The 16,378-nt window shown below is 52.5% G+C and overlaps 1 protein-coding gene across 1 annotated transcript; it reads right to left on the minus strand.

Annotated features, from left to right (window-relative positions):
• Positions 1-762: 762 nt before the first annotated feature.
• LOC144248870 (olfactory receptor 14J1-like) lies at positions 763-2,684 on the minus strand. The gene has a single exon (XM_077790848.2). The coding sequence runs from the start codon at positions 2,011-2,013 to the stop codon at positions 1,081-1,083; it is 933 nt and encodes a 310-aa protein (XP_077646974.2). The 5' UTR covers positions 2,014-2,684; the 3' UTR covers positions 763-1,080.
• Positions 2,685-16,378: the final 13,694 nt, after the last annotated feature.

Genomic DNA, 16,378 nt, shown 5'->3' on the forward strand with positions numbered 1-16,378 from the left:
AGCAGCATCTGCAGTGGGACAGGAAACTCCCAGCTGATGGGAACAAAATTTCTGGCTGACTGCAGAGGCCAGGACAAAGCTGAGTGGTTTCCCTGTCATCCCCCAGCCCTTCCTGGCCCCAGGGGCTGATGGCATTTGTGCTGCCTCAGGTTCATGTCCCCACAGCACCAGCATGGGGGTGCTCCCACCTGCTGTGTGCAATGCAAACAGGGGCTGCTGAGCCAGTGCTGCCATGTCTGTGCCTGCAAGGATGCGGCACCTCTGTGAGCTGGGGGAGAGGCCAGGGCTGCAGAGGGGGGATGTTGTTGGCAGCTCCATGAGGACGCTCTGGGACTCTGCCCTGGGCTGTGCAGCGCACTGGGGATGGATCAGCCCCTGCTCTGCTGCTCCTTCCCGTCTCCCCCAGGGCCCTTGCAGAGCACCAGCCGTGCTGTTTGCCCCCAGCCTGCCCACGGCCAGCCTGGGGCTGCTCACGGGGGTTTTCTGTGCTGAGCATTGGCCTGGCCGTGTTCTTGAGAGAGCCTGGGCAAGGAGCCTGGAGCCCCCAGGCCCTGGCCTGAGGCGTCAGCGCTGCCCCAGCAGTGCCCATGGCCTGTCCCTGCTGCAGCCCCGGCACTGCCACCCCCAGGACTGTGCCCGGCCCCGAGAGCACTCAGGCCCTGCAGCAACACCAGGGCCACCAGGGCAGCGGGGCAGGGCCACGGGAGCAGCACTGGCAGCACCAAGTGCTGCTGCTGCTGGGCACAGCTGCTGTGCCAGCCCTGATCTGCCCCAGCTCTGCACACAGACATTGCTGCTGCAGCTCCAGAGAAGGCAACAAAAGGGCCTCTCTGCAGAAAACTCTGCTGGGACATCCTTTAGTTCCTTTAAAGGCACCGAGAGTGCAGTCCCTCATTGACACAGTCTGTGGCCACAGGGAACGTGGAGAGAAACAAAATGAGAAATGGCACAGAAAAATTCATTTATTGTGGACAATATGAAAAAAAAGTAAAACAAAGAATAAGAACCAGCAAAATGAAACCAAAAAGAAATATTAAAGACAACTTTTATTACAAATATTTTCAGAATTTTGCCTGGAGTTTAATGTTCCTGAAAGCATCCAGTCATCAGTTTCCACACTGCAGCCTTGAGCTCCTGGTTCCTCAGGCTGTAGATGAGGGGGTTCAGGGCTGGAGGCACCACTGAGTACAGAACTGACACTGACAGGTCCAGGGATGAGGAGGAGAGGGAGGGGGGCTTCAGATGAGCAAATATGGTTGTGCTGAGGAAGAGAGAGACCACGGCCAGATGAGGGAGGCAGGTGGAAAAGGCTTTGTGCCGTCCCTGCTCAGAGGGGATTCTCAGCACAGCCCTGAAGATCTGCACATAGGAGAAAACAATGAACACAAAACAACCAAGTCCTAAACAGGCACTAACAGCAATGAGCCCAAGTTCCCTGATGTGAGATTTGGAGCAGGAGAGCTTGAGGATCTGTGGGATTTCACAGAAGAACTGGCCCAGGACATTGCCCTGGCACAGGGGCAGGGAAAATGTATTGGCAGTGTGCAGGAGAGCATTGAGAAAGGCACTGGCCCAGGCAGCTGCTGCCATGTGGGCACAAGCTCTGCTGCCCAGGAGGGTCCCGTAGTGCAGGGGTTTGCAGATGGACACATAGCGGTCGTAGCACATGATGGTCAGGAGAGAAAACTCTGCAGACATGAAAAAGACAAAAAAAAAGAGCTGAGCAGCACATCCTGTGTAGGAGATGTTCCTGGTGTTCCAGAGGGAATTGTGCATGGCTTTGGGGACAGTGGTGCAGATGGAGCCCAGGTCGCTGAGGGCCAGGTTGAGCAGGAAGAAGAACATGGGCGTGTGCAGGTGGTGGCCGCAGGCTACGGCGCTGATGATGAGGCCGTTGCCCAGGAGGGCAGCCAGGGAGATGCCCAGGAAGAGGCAGAAGTGCAGGAGCTGCAGCTGCCGCGTGTCTGCCAGTGCCAGCAGGAGGAAGTGGCTGATGGAGCTGCTGTTGGACATTTGCTGTGGCTGCACATGGACACCTGTTCATGGGGAAAGGACAATGAAGAGATAAAGGAGATGCCTGTAACCAAAATCAAAGCCATTTCCCATACCCCCTCCCCTGGAACACACATAGACAGTATTTTGTGTTCTACAGTTCTGGGGTTTTCTTCATAAACACCCTTATATCAGTCCTGGTGTTCCTGGAAATCAGAAATCCTCAGCATTTCTGCTGCACTCAGGGAGAAATGAATAAGTTCTGTGCGGCAAAGTGATGAGAGGAAAGTGAGGGGAGATAGTCTGTCATTCTGACCTCTTTAGAATTTCTCTGGACTTTAACCTTTCTCTGGGTTAGGATGATCAGCTTCCCACATTTCCCCTAAAAAACCCCCAGGTACATCTGAGAGCAGATGGATCCACCACAGCCCAGCTCCACATTTGTAGTCAAGGACTCACATTGCTCATTTCACCAACCCAGAAGCATTTTCAGTCTCAGAACACTTCTGCCTTTCCCCATCAATCTTATAACTCAGAGATGCTCTAAGACATGTTTGCATCCTGGATTGAAGCTCCCAGCTTGGACTGAAATCTCAGGGAGATTTTCAAGTGTCCCTCTGATGGCACTGGATGAAGGGAGGTGCAGCTCCTTCCCTGGCTGCACTGCCAGCATTGCCCAGAGCCAGGCACTGGGGACAGCTGTGTCACCCTGAGCCAGCTGTGCCCCTGCCAGAGCCCCCAGTGCCGGGCAGCTGCTCCCAGCCCTGTGCTCTGCAGAGGGAACTGGGCCCGGGGCTGCAGATCTGCCCCACGGCTCTGCTGCAGCTCTGCCTGCACAGGAGGGGCTGCACGCCTTGGAGCCCCGGCCCTGAGGGCAGAGGCTTGGCTGGGGCACAGGAGGGAGGGGGCTTGTGCAGAGGGAGGGGCTGCACTGGAGGGGATCCTCTGGACATCTCTAAACTCTCCCTGCCATAGCATTTCTGGGTTTTGTTTTCTATCCTTCCCTGATCTTCTCTCTGCTTCCTGGAGATTTTCCTCCTGCAGGTGTTTCCCTGTGCCTGATCTCTCCCTGCCAGCACTCCCAGACCCCAAATCTCTGTGCACTCTCCTTGGCCTGACAGAACCCTGCCTGTTTGCAGGGCACAGGCTGGGGGCAGGTTCTGTTTGCAGCTTGGGGAAAGGACAGCTCAGATTGAGCCTGATGGCTCCAGCAAAGGTGCTGCTGGTGCTGTCCATGTGCAGAGTGGCTGAAAGCACATTAGGGATCTCCTGTGAACCTACAGATCACTAAAATAACAGTTCTAATGTCTCATGCACTTGTCAAAATTCAAATTCCACCATTAATATTTATCCCCCTTCCCTGCTACTCTCCAATAATAGGAAACTTAATAAAAAGTCTTAAGGAAATTTCCTCCTTTTTATCAAAATTGCTGTCTTGGAAATATTCTATGACTTATCAGAACCCTTCAGCATGTCAGAGCTCCATGAGCATTTCACCTGCCCTGCCCCAGAAATACTCAGAGTTGTACTCACAGGGTCTGTGGGCATTGGGATGTTCCAGCTTTAGGAGATCACTCCAGGAGCTGCAGCTGCATTGTCCTGCAGCCAGAGGTTCCTGTGCCAAGGGCTGGCAGTGATTCTGCCCCAGGCACTTCTCAGCCCCTTCCCAGCCCTGACTGATTGAAGCTCTCTGTGCCTCTGTGCTGTGCCCGGGCTGGCTGCAGGCAGTGCCCCAGCCCTGCTGGGCTGGCAGAAGAGCTGCTCAGCAAGAGAAATGTGCTTTTGAAGCTCTGCTTGGTTGCCAGGATCACCCTCTGTGCCAGGAGCCTGGCCCAGTTCAGCAACACAGACACAGCACAAGGATTTTAATGACCCTCTCAGGGGCTGCTGTTGTTTTCATTAGTCTCAGTCCCAGAGAGTGTGCTCAAAAAACTTCTCAAAACTCAAAGTGAGATGGAAACATTGAAGTTTCTTGGACTTTTAATGGGTCCCACTGAGGGACACGACTGAGAAAGTGTCCCCAGGTAGAGCATAATGCTGGAGGCAGAGCTAACAGCTGGGGACAAGCAAGGGAAACGTGTCTCTGGTGCTGAGCAAACCTGGATGTGTTTCAGGAATGCAAAGGGCCCAGGCCTGAGCCCCAGCCCCTGTCAAGGCAGATCCTGTCCCTCCCTCATTGCTCAGGGCTCTTCCCGGGATGGGCACTGGCATGTGGGGATGTGCAGTGCCAAGGGCAGGACCATGGGGCAGCCCCTGCCAGGCTGCTGAGCAGGGACAAGGAGGCACTGAGGCCCCAGGGCTGCAAGGGTCACTTGTCCCCTGGTGGCCTCAGGCCCAGGGCCAGCAGCCATGGCCAAAGGGCTGCACAGGTTGGCTCTGTCAGGGCCTTGCAGCTGCTGCACATCCCTGAGCCCTCTGCAGCCCAGGCTGTCCCACGGTGTCCCTGCCCTGCGCCTCTGTCCCTGCAGGCTGTCGTCACCCCCGGCTGCCCCACCTCGCTGGCCCTTCCTTTGCTGGCAGCTCTGCCTCCTGCTGCCCCTGCCTGGCCACACAAAGCCTTGGGCTGCTCCAGGCTCCTGCTGGGGACGTGCTGCGCCACAACCCTGCCCTGGGAGGGAAATTCCTTCTCCTGGTGTCCAGTCTGGGCCTCTCCAGCTTTCTTTGCATTAATTCTTTCTTTTTCTGGCTGTTCTCTGCTATGTCAGAAGGATCCACCATCTCTGAAATCACCCTTCAGTCCCTCCCAGGGCTCTCCTCTGCTCTCCTCAATCTCCACCCCACTGAGCACAGAGATCCTGTGTCCCTGTAGAGTGGTCAAGTGCCTGAGGCCAAAAATGCCTGGACAAGAGGGACAGTTATTTTCTTCAGGAAGGAAACCACAGAGCCCCAGGGCTTTGAAGGCAGATGAGAAGCTGTCACCAATGACCAAGGCAAGCCTGACCTGTCTGTACCTGCAGCTTCTGTCTGAAAGCAGCCTTTGGATATATGGGGAGTTTTAGGGTTGGAATTCCATTTCAGCTCTGGGTTCCTGGACAGGAATGACAGTTCTCTACAGGAAGGAAAGGATGCAGTCCCAGTGTTTCAAAGGCTGATTAACGGCAGCCCCAAGGAGGCCAGGGCAGCCAGACCTGTTTTCAGGGAGGAACCCTTGGGCAGACAAAATATGGGAGGCCAAACCCCACTTTTGTCTATGGCTGCCTGGATAAGGACAGTTCTTTTCCATAGGAAGGAAAGTACAGAGCCCCAGTATTTGAATGGCAGATGAGAGTTGGCCCTCAGGAAGCCAACAGAACCTGGACAGTCCTGGCAGGTTTTGTCTGGGAGCTGTCCATGTATATAAGGAATTTTGGAGGCAGATTCTCAATTTTGGCCATGGATGCCTGGACTTGAAAGATGGTTTCTTCCATGGGAAGAAAAGCACAGGCCCCCAGTGTTTTGAAGGAAGATGAGAGGTGGCCCCCAAGAGGCCAAGGCCAGCCAGAGCTGTCTGTCCTGGCAGGTTTGACATGGGAATAATCCTTGGATATAATCAAATTTGGAGGAGTAATTCTAATTTCAGCCATGAATAACTGGAGGAGAAAGACAATTCTTTTCCACAGGAAGGAAAGCATGGAACTCTAGGGTTTCAGGGACAGAGGAGAAACAACCCTCAACATGCCAAGGTCACTTGGATCAGTCATGCAGCCCCACGGAGGCCCAGCCAGCCAGACCTGTTCCATTTTCTTGGATCCTTGGGGCCCTGCATCATCACAATTTACCCTTGGTTCCATGAAGGCCTGTAGGATCGCAACAGATCTTTGTTTCCATGAGGCCCAGTGATATCACAATGGTCTCCTTGGCTCCACAGTGGCACAATGACCCCTTGCTTCCATGAGGCCTTGAAGTGTCAAAATGGTTTCCTCGGTTCCATGGGAAAATGCCACAATGGCCCCTTGGTTCCATGAGGTCACAAAGTCTCAAAATGGCTCCTTGGTTCTGTTGGGTTCCCCAGGATCACAATGGCCCCTTGGATCCACCAGGCCTGGATGTGTTACACTGGCCCCTTACTTCCATGGGGAAACAGTGTCACAATGGCCCCTTGCTTCCATGAGACCTGGCAGTGTCACAGTGGTTGCCTTGGTTCTGTGAGGCCCTGTGGTGTCACAATGGCCCCTTGGTTCCATGGGGACTTGGAGTGTCAGAATGGTCTCATTGGTTCCATGGAGCCCCACAGTGTCACAATGGTCTCTTTTGGTTCCGCAGTGTCACACTGCCACCTTGGTTCTGTGAAGCCCTGCAGTACGGAATGGATCCTTGGTTCCATTGGGCTCCTCACTGTTACAGGAGTCCTCAGTGCCACGGAGCCCTGCAGTGTCACAGAGCTCTCCTGGGTTCCATGGTGCCACACAGGGTCACAAGAGCCGCTCAGTTCTACAAGGCCCCACAGTGTCACAAGAGCCCCTCACTCCCATGAGGCCGTGCCATGTCACAATGGTCTCATTGGTTCCAGGGGCCCTTCAGTTCCACAATGGCCCTTGAAGTGTCACCATAGTCTCAGTGGGTTCCCCCACTGGTTCACAATGTCCTCCTTTGTTCCATGATGCCCCACAGTGTAACAATGATGTCCTTGGTTCCACAGTCAGAATGGCCCCATGGTCTCATAGAGCTCCAAAGCAGCTTATGGAGCCCCACAGCTCCTTATAGAGTCCCATGGCCCCTTATGGAGTCCCACATTGTCACTGTGATCCCCTTGATTCCATGAGGCCATGCCATGCTACAATGACCCCTCGGTTATACAAGGCCCTGCAGTGTCACAATGGCCCCTTTGGTTCCAGTGAGTCCTGAAGTGTCATAATGGTCTCTGTCCCACAGTGTCACGATGGATTTTGGTTCCGTGAGTTTTGGTACTGCCAAGAGCAGTGTCCTTGGTTCCACAGTGTCACAATGGACCCTTGGTTCCATGAGGTGCCGGGCCTCCCACAATTTCTGGAGACCTTCTCCTCCTCAAGGTCCCAAACAGCCCCTCACAGCCCCTCACAGCCCCTCACAGCCCCTCACAGCCCCTCATGGCCCCTCATGGCCCCTCACAGCCCCTCACAGCCCCTCACAGCCCCTCACAGCCCCTCACAGCCCCTCATGGCCCCTCACGGCCCCTCACAGCCCCTCACGGCCCCTCACAGCCCCTCACGGCCCCTCACAGCCCCTCACAGCCCCTCATGGCCCCAGGTGCAGGGCTCCTCCCAAAGGAGAAGGGGTCGGGCCCTGCTGTTCTCCTTTAATTTCAGTCCCTTCCCAGTGCCGAGCAAAGAACGGCTGGAATGGAGCCTTTCCCAGCCTTTCGCTCTGGGCTGGCTGCGGGCTGAAGCTCTGTGCCGGCGCTGGCCGAGCACCAGCAGCCCTGCAGCCCCGGCCTTTGCTGTGCCGTGTCCGTCCCTGTCCCGACCCCGCCCGGCTCTGGCAGCAGCAGCAGCCGCAGCGCAGCGGGCGCCGGCCCGGCCCGGCCGGGGCTCCCGGGCAGGAGCAGCAGCAGCGCCGGCCCCTTCCCGCCTGCTCCTGCCTCGGCTGCCGAGGGCTTTTCCAGCTGGACTCTGGAGCAGAGCAACAAGCACCCGCACACAGCCCTGGCTCCTCAGGGCCCGCCTGTGCTGCCCCGAGCCAGCCCCCAGGGGAAGGAAGGATCGGGTTCCAGCGCTGTTTTCAGCGCTGTTTTACTCACCCTGAGCTGACAGCAGGAGGCTGCTGCTGCCTTCGCCTTGGGAATTGCAGAGCACGGCTGCTCTTGCCCTGCTACTTACCACCTGAATTTTATCCATAAAACTGCAAGTGCCTCTTTCAGTTGGTGCTACCCACAGTGCTTTCATGACAGTGAAGTCCGTATTTTTGTTGCAGGCATAAAGATCAGCAGATACTGGAATGCCCACCAGTTCCTGAGCACTAAGGTGAGGGGAATTAAAGGCTACAAAGGCCACATTTGCAGTACTCGAACACAGCCCTGTTGCTGGTGCTGATGAAATAGAATAAACTGACAGAGGCCATTACAGAAATTGCCTCTGCAGTGTGGAACTAAATTTAAACATCCACCAAAAGAAACAGAAACCAGAACTTCTCAATTTGCTTCATTTATTCTTCCCAGCAGCAGGAAATGTCAATGCCCAGAGGTGTTTTCCCTGCTGGGGAGCACAGTGAGAGCCCAGCCTGTGCCCAGTCCCAGCGGGAGCCTGAGCCCAGCCCAGGGAGCTCAGCGCACGCGGGGCCAGGCCCAGAGCCCCGGGCACGGCCGCCCATTGCGGGGCAGCGGCGCAGACGGAATGTCCTGCGGCCCAAACCTCCTGCTCCTGCCACACAGCGCCAGCCTTCTCCCCTCCTCCTCCTCTCCCAGCATGGCACAAATTCCAGCTCGGAGGAGGCTTCCCCAGAGAGGGCTGCGGCTCCTGCTCCAGTCTGAGTGTCCCTGCAGAGGAACAGGGCATCTTTCAGGCACTTCCACAAGCTCAGGCTTCTCACTTCATGGTGAATCTGGGATACAAATGGCCTTGCTAAAAAGGCCAAAAGCCAAGGAAATGGATTAAGAATTATTAGAAAAAATCACACTTCTTCCAGGCAAGGTTCACCAAATCATTCCCTGCATTTCTCCTTTCCAGATTCTTTCAGCTGGCTACTCTGAGAGGTCCAGCTTGTTCTGGTGCTTATCATGAACTGATTGTACTCTTGATTTATGCATCAATGCACCAGATGTGGAATCATCTACACTGAACTCAGAAACAAACTCCCTCTATCAGAGCATTTTCACATTTCAGTTCATTTTCAAGATGTCCACTGTCAGGTTGGAATGATTATCACAGAACTCTCCACTTTGGGCTGCAGGCTCTGGAGATTCTTTCTCTGAATTCAGCCAGGTTTGTATTCTCTAACGATTCCTGGTAACACCTCCTGGTTTTTAGCCTAGAACAGTAACAATAAAAACCTTACCCCCAGCATGTTGCTATAGGACACGAAAAGTACAACACGAGCCACTGCGATGGCGAGGCAAAAGAAGAAGGTTTATTATCCTGACTCTAACCTTTATACTTTTCCAAAGGTGACAGTGGATTGGAGAGTGAATGGGCCACCTCTCCAAAGACATTGGACAAACCACCAGTACATCAATTTCTTCTACCCCCACGAAGGAATGCAAAACAATATCTTGTTTATAGAAAATGTGTGGGAAAGTTTTCCAACAGAATGTAAACTCAGAAGGCTTTAAAAAAATTTAAGAATCAGGGTGACACCAGCACAACTCCCCAGTCCACCAGTTAAAGAAAGGACAAATTGTCAAGTTCTCCAAACCTTTGTCCTGCTCTGCTGCAAGAGTCCTGCAGCACACAGGGCGTGGAAAGCCAAGAGAAGCTGCAGCTGGTGGCACATCCTGTGACAGGAGATTGACCTCATTTTCCAGGAAGGGTTCTTGAGAAGAGCAAACAGGACTGTGGAGAAGATTCCTGAAAAACTGAAACAGCTTTCCAGAAGTTAAATGAAAATGGAAAGAAACAATCTGAAATGTTTTCCCCTATTTATTTCTATGCTCCCCTTTTCCATCTTGTTCAACAACTCATAAATTCCAAATGCAGCTCACCTCTAAGATCAGTGACTTAGCGAGTTTTAGACACTCTAACATACCATGAGCTACACACAGTTTGCCTTCCCCTGTGTTTGCTGGAAAGCAGTGCTGGAGCCATAAGAGCAGTGCTTGGGTCGGGCACGAATCCTGCAGCCAGGGAATGTCCCCACCAGTGTGAGACCCTCAGCAGGGACAATGCACAGCAGCATTGCTGTGCCGGGTCTCCATGGAGCCATCCCAGGAGCAGCTGCTGAGCTCAGAAGCCATCACAGCCACCACCCACCTCCAAAGGCCCTTGGCAGGGTGGGCTCCTGGCCTGGCTCTGTGTGCCAGGAGCCGGCAGCGCTGAGTGCAGGGAGCCCAGGGAGGGCACAGAAACGCTGGGTGAGAAATGCTGGGGCACAGCAAGATGGGCGAGTGCAGCCGGCCAGGGCAGAGGAGCAGCGCGCACAGGGGGCACAGCCTGCAGGAGAGATGGGCAGGGATGGGCAGGGCTGGGCAGGGCTGGCAGGGCCAGAGGCACCCAGGCCTTTGTCCCTGGGCTCGGGCAGCACCTCTGGAGGGCCCACAGAAGGAACTTTCCTCGGAGGCTGTCATGGTTTGACACTGGCACAATGCCAGTGCCCCCATGAAAATGTGATCCCTCCCTTGAATGCTGTGAAGTGGAATCTAAACAGAGCAAAGCAGGCCCAAGCTTAATAACAGAAAAAAACTTTATTAAACTACTACTACAAAAGAAAAGAGAAAACTAAAGAAGGGAAAAAAAAAAAAAACACAAAGATCAAATGAAAACCTTGCAAAACATTCCTCCCCCCACCACCCAACTCCAACAAACCACAGTGAGACACAATCTGGACCCCAATCAGGTTTCCACCCTCCAAACAATCGATACTCAGTCCATCGAGGGAACAGAGTCTCCCCTGTGCCACAGACCCCCCAAGAAACACACTCCACATCCTGTGTTTCCATGTCACACATGGCACCGCCCAGAGAAAAGTTTGCCATGGTGACCCTTCTCCTTTCCATGCACAGTGCTCTCACCACCAATGCATGGATGGACAGACTGCTTTTAAGATTTTTCCTTTCAAGGATGCCCTGCCAAGAGGGGAGAAAACAACAGTTCAGTTTTTCATTGTTTGGGACCACAGTCCCCCCCATTTTCCCCTGGGACCGAGGGCTCGAGAGCAGAGATCTTCTTCTCTTCTCTTTCCTTTCCAGGACAAGGGGGCGACACCACAAACCCCCTAACCTTTTCTCTGTTCACTTTTGTCTTTTTCCCAGCCGAAGCAGGTCTCTTGACTCACTGGCATCCTCCCAAAACACAGTCCCTCTTGAAGGAGAAGATTGGTTCAGGTTGTGGCTAACACGGAAAAGTCCAGCCAAAAGCCACTCCTTGTCCCCCCTCCCATCTAGAATTCCTCCTTCTAACATCCCAGGGTCCAAGGTATCCCTCTTCCTCTCTTTCAAACCGAGGAGGGGAAAGGAAAATTCACAAAGCTTTCATTTCTCAAGGAAGGGTTAAAAGTCCGAACTCGCAGGGATGGCTCGATGCCCGGACATCCAGCAACTCCCACGCAACTGGGCACCTTGCAGCTTCCCCCGCCGCTGACTGCCGCTGTCTCTTTTCTCTCTCCCTCTCGGGAGAGAAACTCTGGGGTGGGGGGGGGGATGGAGACATCCCAGATTTCTTCCACCCTTCCATCTGCAGGGGCCAGCCCGGTTCCAGTCCTTCCACCACCCTTGGGACCTACCTTTCAGGCCATGGGGCTTCCCCTCTCCCACCCAGCTCATGGCTGGGCAGGGGAGAGTTTGCACTGCACGCTGACCAGAACCAAAGAGAGCGAGTTACCCTGGGAATTCTGCCTTTAACTCCTCTGTGTTCTCAGAGACGTGTTCAAGTTCAATTGGTCAATATCTAAATTGACCTCTTCCTTCGGGAAAAAAATTCTCTTTCCGTGTCAAACCACGACAGAGGGGCTGCACCTTGGTTCTCCCATGCCCCTCCCTGAGGAGACTGGCAGGGGTTGCAGATTTTTGGCATTTGTCCTTGCTGCCCCTCACATCCCCCCTGCCCCACAAACAGCCCCGAGCCACCTGTGAGGGACAGGCCCTGCTGTGCCAGGCTGGGCTCAGGGCTTGGCCTTTCTGCTTCCCCCAGCCAGCCCAGGCCTTGCTCAGCATTGCAGTTCCCTGCTCTGAGCCTTGGGCTCCCTGCAATCCTGGCCTCAAGGATATGCTCTCACCAGTCCCTGGGAGCCTTTGGCAGTCCCTGCCCTCATTGGGGCTCTGTCATGCTCCAAGGGACTTGGAGTTTTGCTCCTGACTCCATGAGCAGCTTCTTCAGCTTTCTCTCAGTGCCTGAGGGCCCTGGACTCAGCTGAAGATCCATTGTAGGGCTCATTAAAGTACACAAAGCCCTCGGTGGGGCAGGCTTCCTCTTCCTGCAATTGTTTACAAGTTTTCAGGCCCTGTACAGCAGATTGGAGTCAGTTTAAAGATCCTTTAAGAAAAGAGATTTAATGGAACATTAATTATTTATTTTAACAGAGTATTTTTTATTTTCCAGTTCAGAGAAGAGCTGATAGAAGTGATCTTGATGCTCAGTGTCTCCTTAGGAGGTCTGGGCATGTAGAAGAATGAGCCCCTTGAGGGCTGACCCTGTTTGGACAAGCTGCTCCTCACCCCCAGCCTCACCATGTCTGACATTGCCCACCTGGCACTGACATCCCTGTGCCCTGCAGCAGAACCTTGTCCCTGAACTCTGCAGCTCCATGTCCCAGCCCATTGCACCATTTCCCACCTGCTCTCCTAAGGGCTCTGCCTGCACACAGGCCCAGGAGAAGTTTTCCTGTTGAGAAAGAAAGAATGGAAAAGCTTGAGCAGGTTTCCTAAACAACAAACCCCACTCAGGAGCCACCTGCTCAGTACAGGCTGCCTGGAGTGGTGTCACCTTTCTACAAGGAACAGTGTGACCAGAAATGATCTCTAGAAGCAGAATTCTCTGAGTCTCCCAGCTGAATTCTCTGTCCCTGTCCTTTCCCTGGATCTCTGTTGCAGATGGAAGCTGGTGGTGCCACCCTCACCTTTAACCTCTCTTTGGAATGCAAAGAGATGTTCCCAGCTGTGTTAAGCAGGATTTGCTCAATGTTTCTATCAATCTTTTGTGTCCCACATGGAACAAATTGGCCATTTTGGCACTGAGGGGGTGACATGGAAGCAAAGAGTCAATTGTGACCCTGGGGTCCCATGAAACCAAGGGGCCATGGTGACACAGCAGGGCCACGTGGATCCAGTGGTCCATTGTGACACTGTGGATCCAAGGAGACCATGGAGACACCCCTAGAACCTCATGGGACCAAGGAGTCCGTGGTGACCCAGCGGGGCTGCATGGAGCCAATGGTCCATGGTGACACTGCTCGTCCAAGGAGGGCCATTTGTACACTGCAGAAGCTCATGGAGCGAGGTGTCCATCGTGACTCTGAAGAACTTCATGACACGAAATATCCATGGGGACACAGCAGGGCATCATGGGAACCCAAGAACCGCTGTTGGCAGTGCAGAAACTCCTGGAACCAGGGGCCATTGTGGCACTTGAGCACCAACACAGCTGCTGCACCTTGTCCCCTGCCCTGCACAGCTCCTTGGGAGGTACGGCAGGAGCAGCACACTGGGAGCCTCAGGAATGCCCCTCTGGGATCCATGGCACACACTGCCAGGGGCTGGAATTCCAGTTCCCAGACAGGAAAAGATGTTCCTGCTCTTGAAGGCAAAGCTCTTAACTAGGAGCCACAATCCAAGTGGAGCAAGATCCTACAGTGACATTTCACTACCAGCCTTCATAACTTCACCCATGGTTGTTGCAGCTCCTGCACTGGGAATTAAATCAGGGCAGGGTCTTTGGTGGGAGCTTCCCTGGCTCAAGGGAGACACTGAGAGAGAAACAGAGCAGGCAAAGGAAGGCAGGAGAGAAAGGAGGTGTTTTGGTTTGGAAAGACAGGTGTCTTCTAAGGAAGGCAGGAGCCTCCCCTGAAATGAAATAATGTAGGCTCTTTCTTTCTGAATTGTCATAGATTTGAAATTAAGGGGGGCTCTCAGGTAAAAATATGGGAGGAGGAATAACAGTTTTTTATGAGGGAAGAAGATGAAAATATGAACAATGCAGTGAACCAGAACAACACTGAGAGAGCCAGAATACAACCTGACACTCTGTTGAACAGGTTGTTGGTCACAGTCCAATTGGAATTGTGGCTGCAGTCCTCCTGGAGTGATAGGTGTGGTTCTGTTGGAGTAGTGATCCTGTAGAGAAGGGTGTCTTCTCCGGAAGAGGCAGTGCAAGAGGCAGCTGTTCCTCTGGGAAATCCAGCGCAGAAAAAGCTGTGTTGGTGGGCCAGGATCTCAAGACTAGATGCAGGTAGGAATGCTTGGCTCCTCCCTCTGGGTGGAGCATCTCACAATGGGATGTTACAGTTCTTATCAGTCATGCTGTGACATTCAATAGCCCATTATCAGCAGATGTCTCCCCTGAGGGAGGATTGATTGTGGAAGAGATAAGGAAAAACTGCCCACTTAACACAGGACAACTGCCATACAGATGGCAAATAGAACACATCTTGCTTTTCAGTCTATGACAGGAGGTCACAAACAAAATCAGCTGAGAAGGCGGCACTCTGAAAATCAAATCAGAACTGACAGAAAATGAATGGGACTAAAATCAATAATTCTGATAGTTTTACTTATTATCAAAATAAATCACACCCACCCAGCCCCACACAATCCTGATCCCACACCCTCAAATTTGGATCTCACTTCTCCCGATCACCTTCCAACCCCATCTCATCCTGGAGGCTGAGGAATTGAGCAATTTTAGCATGGGACTGAGGTGGGAACCAGCCATTTTGAGGTAGGATTGAGTCACTTTGAGGTGACAGACAAATCCACTTTGGGTTTTGGAGTGGAAAGATATGGAGAATACTACCAGATGTCCCCCAAGAACCCACAAATACTCCAGAATATGTTCCCAAACAGTAAAGTCCACCTCAAATACCTCTTAAATGGTGGGACTTCTGACATCTCCGGTCAATACTCTTTTTAGTAATTTTTCAGGTGTTTTTAAGTGATAAAGACAAATCAGAAGTAAATTAGGGCCAAACCAAAACCAGAGACCCCTTGAGCATCTCCTGGACACTGGACAAAACAAACTCAGCAGAAATCAAAGTTAACCCTACATAAAATGCCTTGAGGAAGATTTGCTCTTCCCACAAGTCATTTCTGATGGAAACACAAATAAATCCCAAACATGAATAGACAAACAACAGAAGCAATTCTCTGGCAATTCCAGATTTCATCAGTTCCAACAGAGCTCCAGCTCAGATGCTGGCAGGTTCCCAAAAAAAAAAAAAAAAAAAAAAGAATGGAAATTTGGCCCAATACAGATTATTAAAAGGAAGGGAAAGCTCCATGTAGCTATCACAAAGGTGACAGGGACCAAGAAAATAATGCTTCTCCCCCCAAAGCCCGTGAATTCAGGAGTTATTCAGGAATTTACCTACTTGAGCTGGGCTTCTTGTAGGATTTAAGTAGCCTTGTGTTCCTCACCGGGTGGTGAATGATCCTTGTCAGTCTTGCTGGTATCATTTGGTCCCTTTCCTCCAGTGATCTTAACAAAATTTTCAAAGAAGGAAAACAAAATATTTTCTTTACACTGGCCACCCACAAGAGCCATTTTCCTCGTAAGTTCTCCCTAAAGTCACTCAGAGGAAGCTGCATCCAAGCTTCCAAGAGTTCCTCCAGAAAGAGCCATAAACTCCTCAGAGGAGAGAAACATGCTGTTGTCAAAGGCACCTGGGGTCAGACAACAGAGCCCTGAACTCACTGTGTAAAATAATGTTGCAATCTGGATAATAAAATTGTTAGAGAGATGCCTCTGCCCCAATTAAGGTGCTAACAAGACCAAATCCAAAGTGGATTTTATTGACCAGTAAATGTGAGGTAGAGAGAGATGCAAAGAAAAAGAGGAGAGAGCAAGGGAGTGACAGGGACAGAGATCTCCCCTGGGGTGGGGCAAGTGTGACATTGTCCCCTGTGTGCGTGGCCTTCCCAGGGTGGGGGTTTTACACCGGAGCCAGTTTGGGTAAGGGGGGTGGTGTTCACCCCCCACCCCGAGCAGGGATTGCCTCACTGTTTCAGGTTACAGTGTCAGATGTAACCAAAAGTGTTTTCAGTCCCCATCTCCATAAACTGTTATCAACAGGTGGGGCAGTGTTCTTTATCTCTTCCATGGCTCAGCCCTGATAACGCCCTCCAGGGCCATCTTCTGTTAATGGGCCATTGAGTGTCACTGCAGCACTGATAAAATTACATCATCCCATTGTGGGATGCTCCGCCCAGGGGGAGGAACCAAGCATTCCTACCTGGATATAATCTCACCCTTGCAACACCACGACCACCTTGCCTACTGGATTCCCAGAGGACAAGAGCTCCATAGCCACCACTGGACCTGCAGAGGAAGACCAGACTGTTCTACAGGATCATGGCTTTGACAGAATCACGTTCATCACTCCAGCCGGACTGCAGCCACCATTTCATCAGACTGCTACCACCACCCTGACCATCGGGGTGTCAGGGTATATCCTGACTCTGTCAGGTTAAGGCAGTGTTTCTCTATCATTGCCTTGATCTTAATTTTCTTACTCAATTGTGATTCTGGCTTAGACTCTGTCCTTGTTTTGCTTTGAAACAGTACAAAACTCACTGTGCTCATCCCTTGTTTTCCTCCCAAAACAGGATTTCCTGTACCCAAATATTCGCCAG

This window comes from Lonchura striata, chromosome 35, assembly GCF_050655825.1.
Source record: "Lonchura striata isolate lonStrDom1 chromosome 35, ASM5065582v1, whole genome shotgun sequence".
In the NCBI taxonomy this organism is placed as follows: domain Eukaryota; kingdom Metazoa; phylum Chordata; class Aves; order Passeriformes; family Estrildidae; genus Lonchura; species Lonchura striata.

Excerpts from the sequence above, each read along its gene's own strand:
- LOC144248870 (XM_077790848.2), bottom strand. The coding sequence starts at position 2,013 with ATGTCCAACAGCAGCTCCATCAGCCACTTCCTCCTGCTGGCACTGGCA.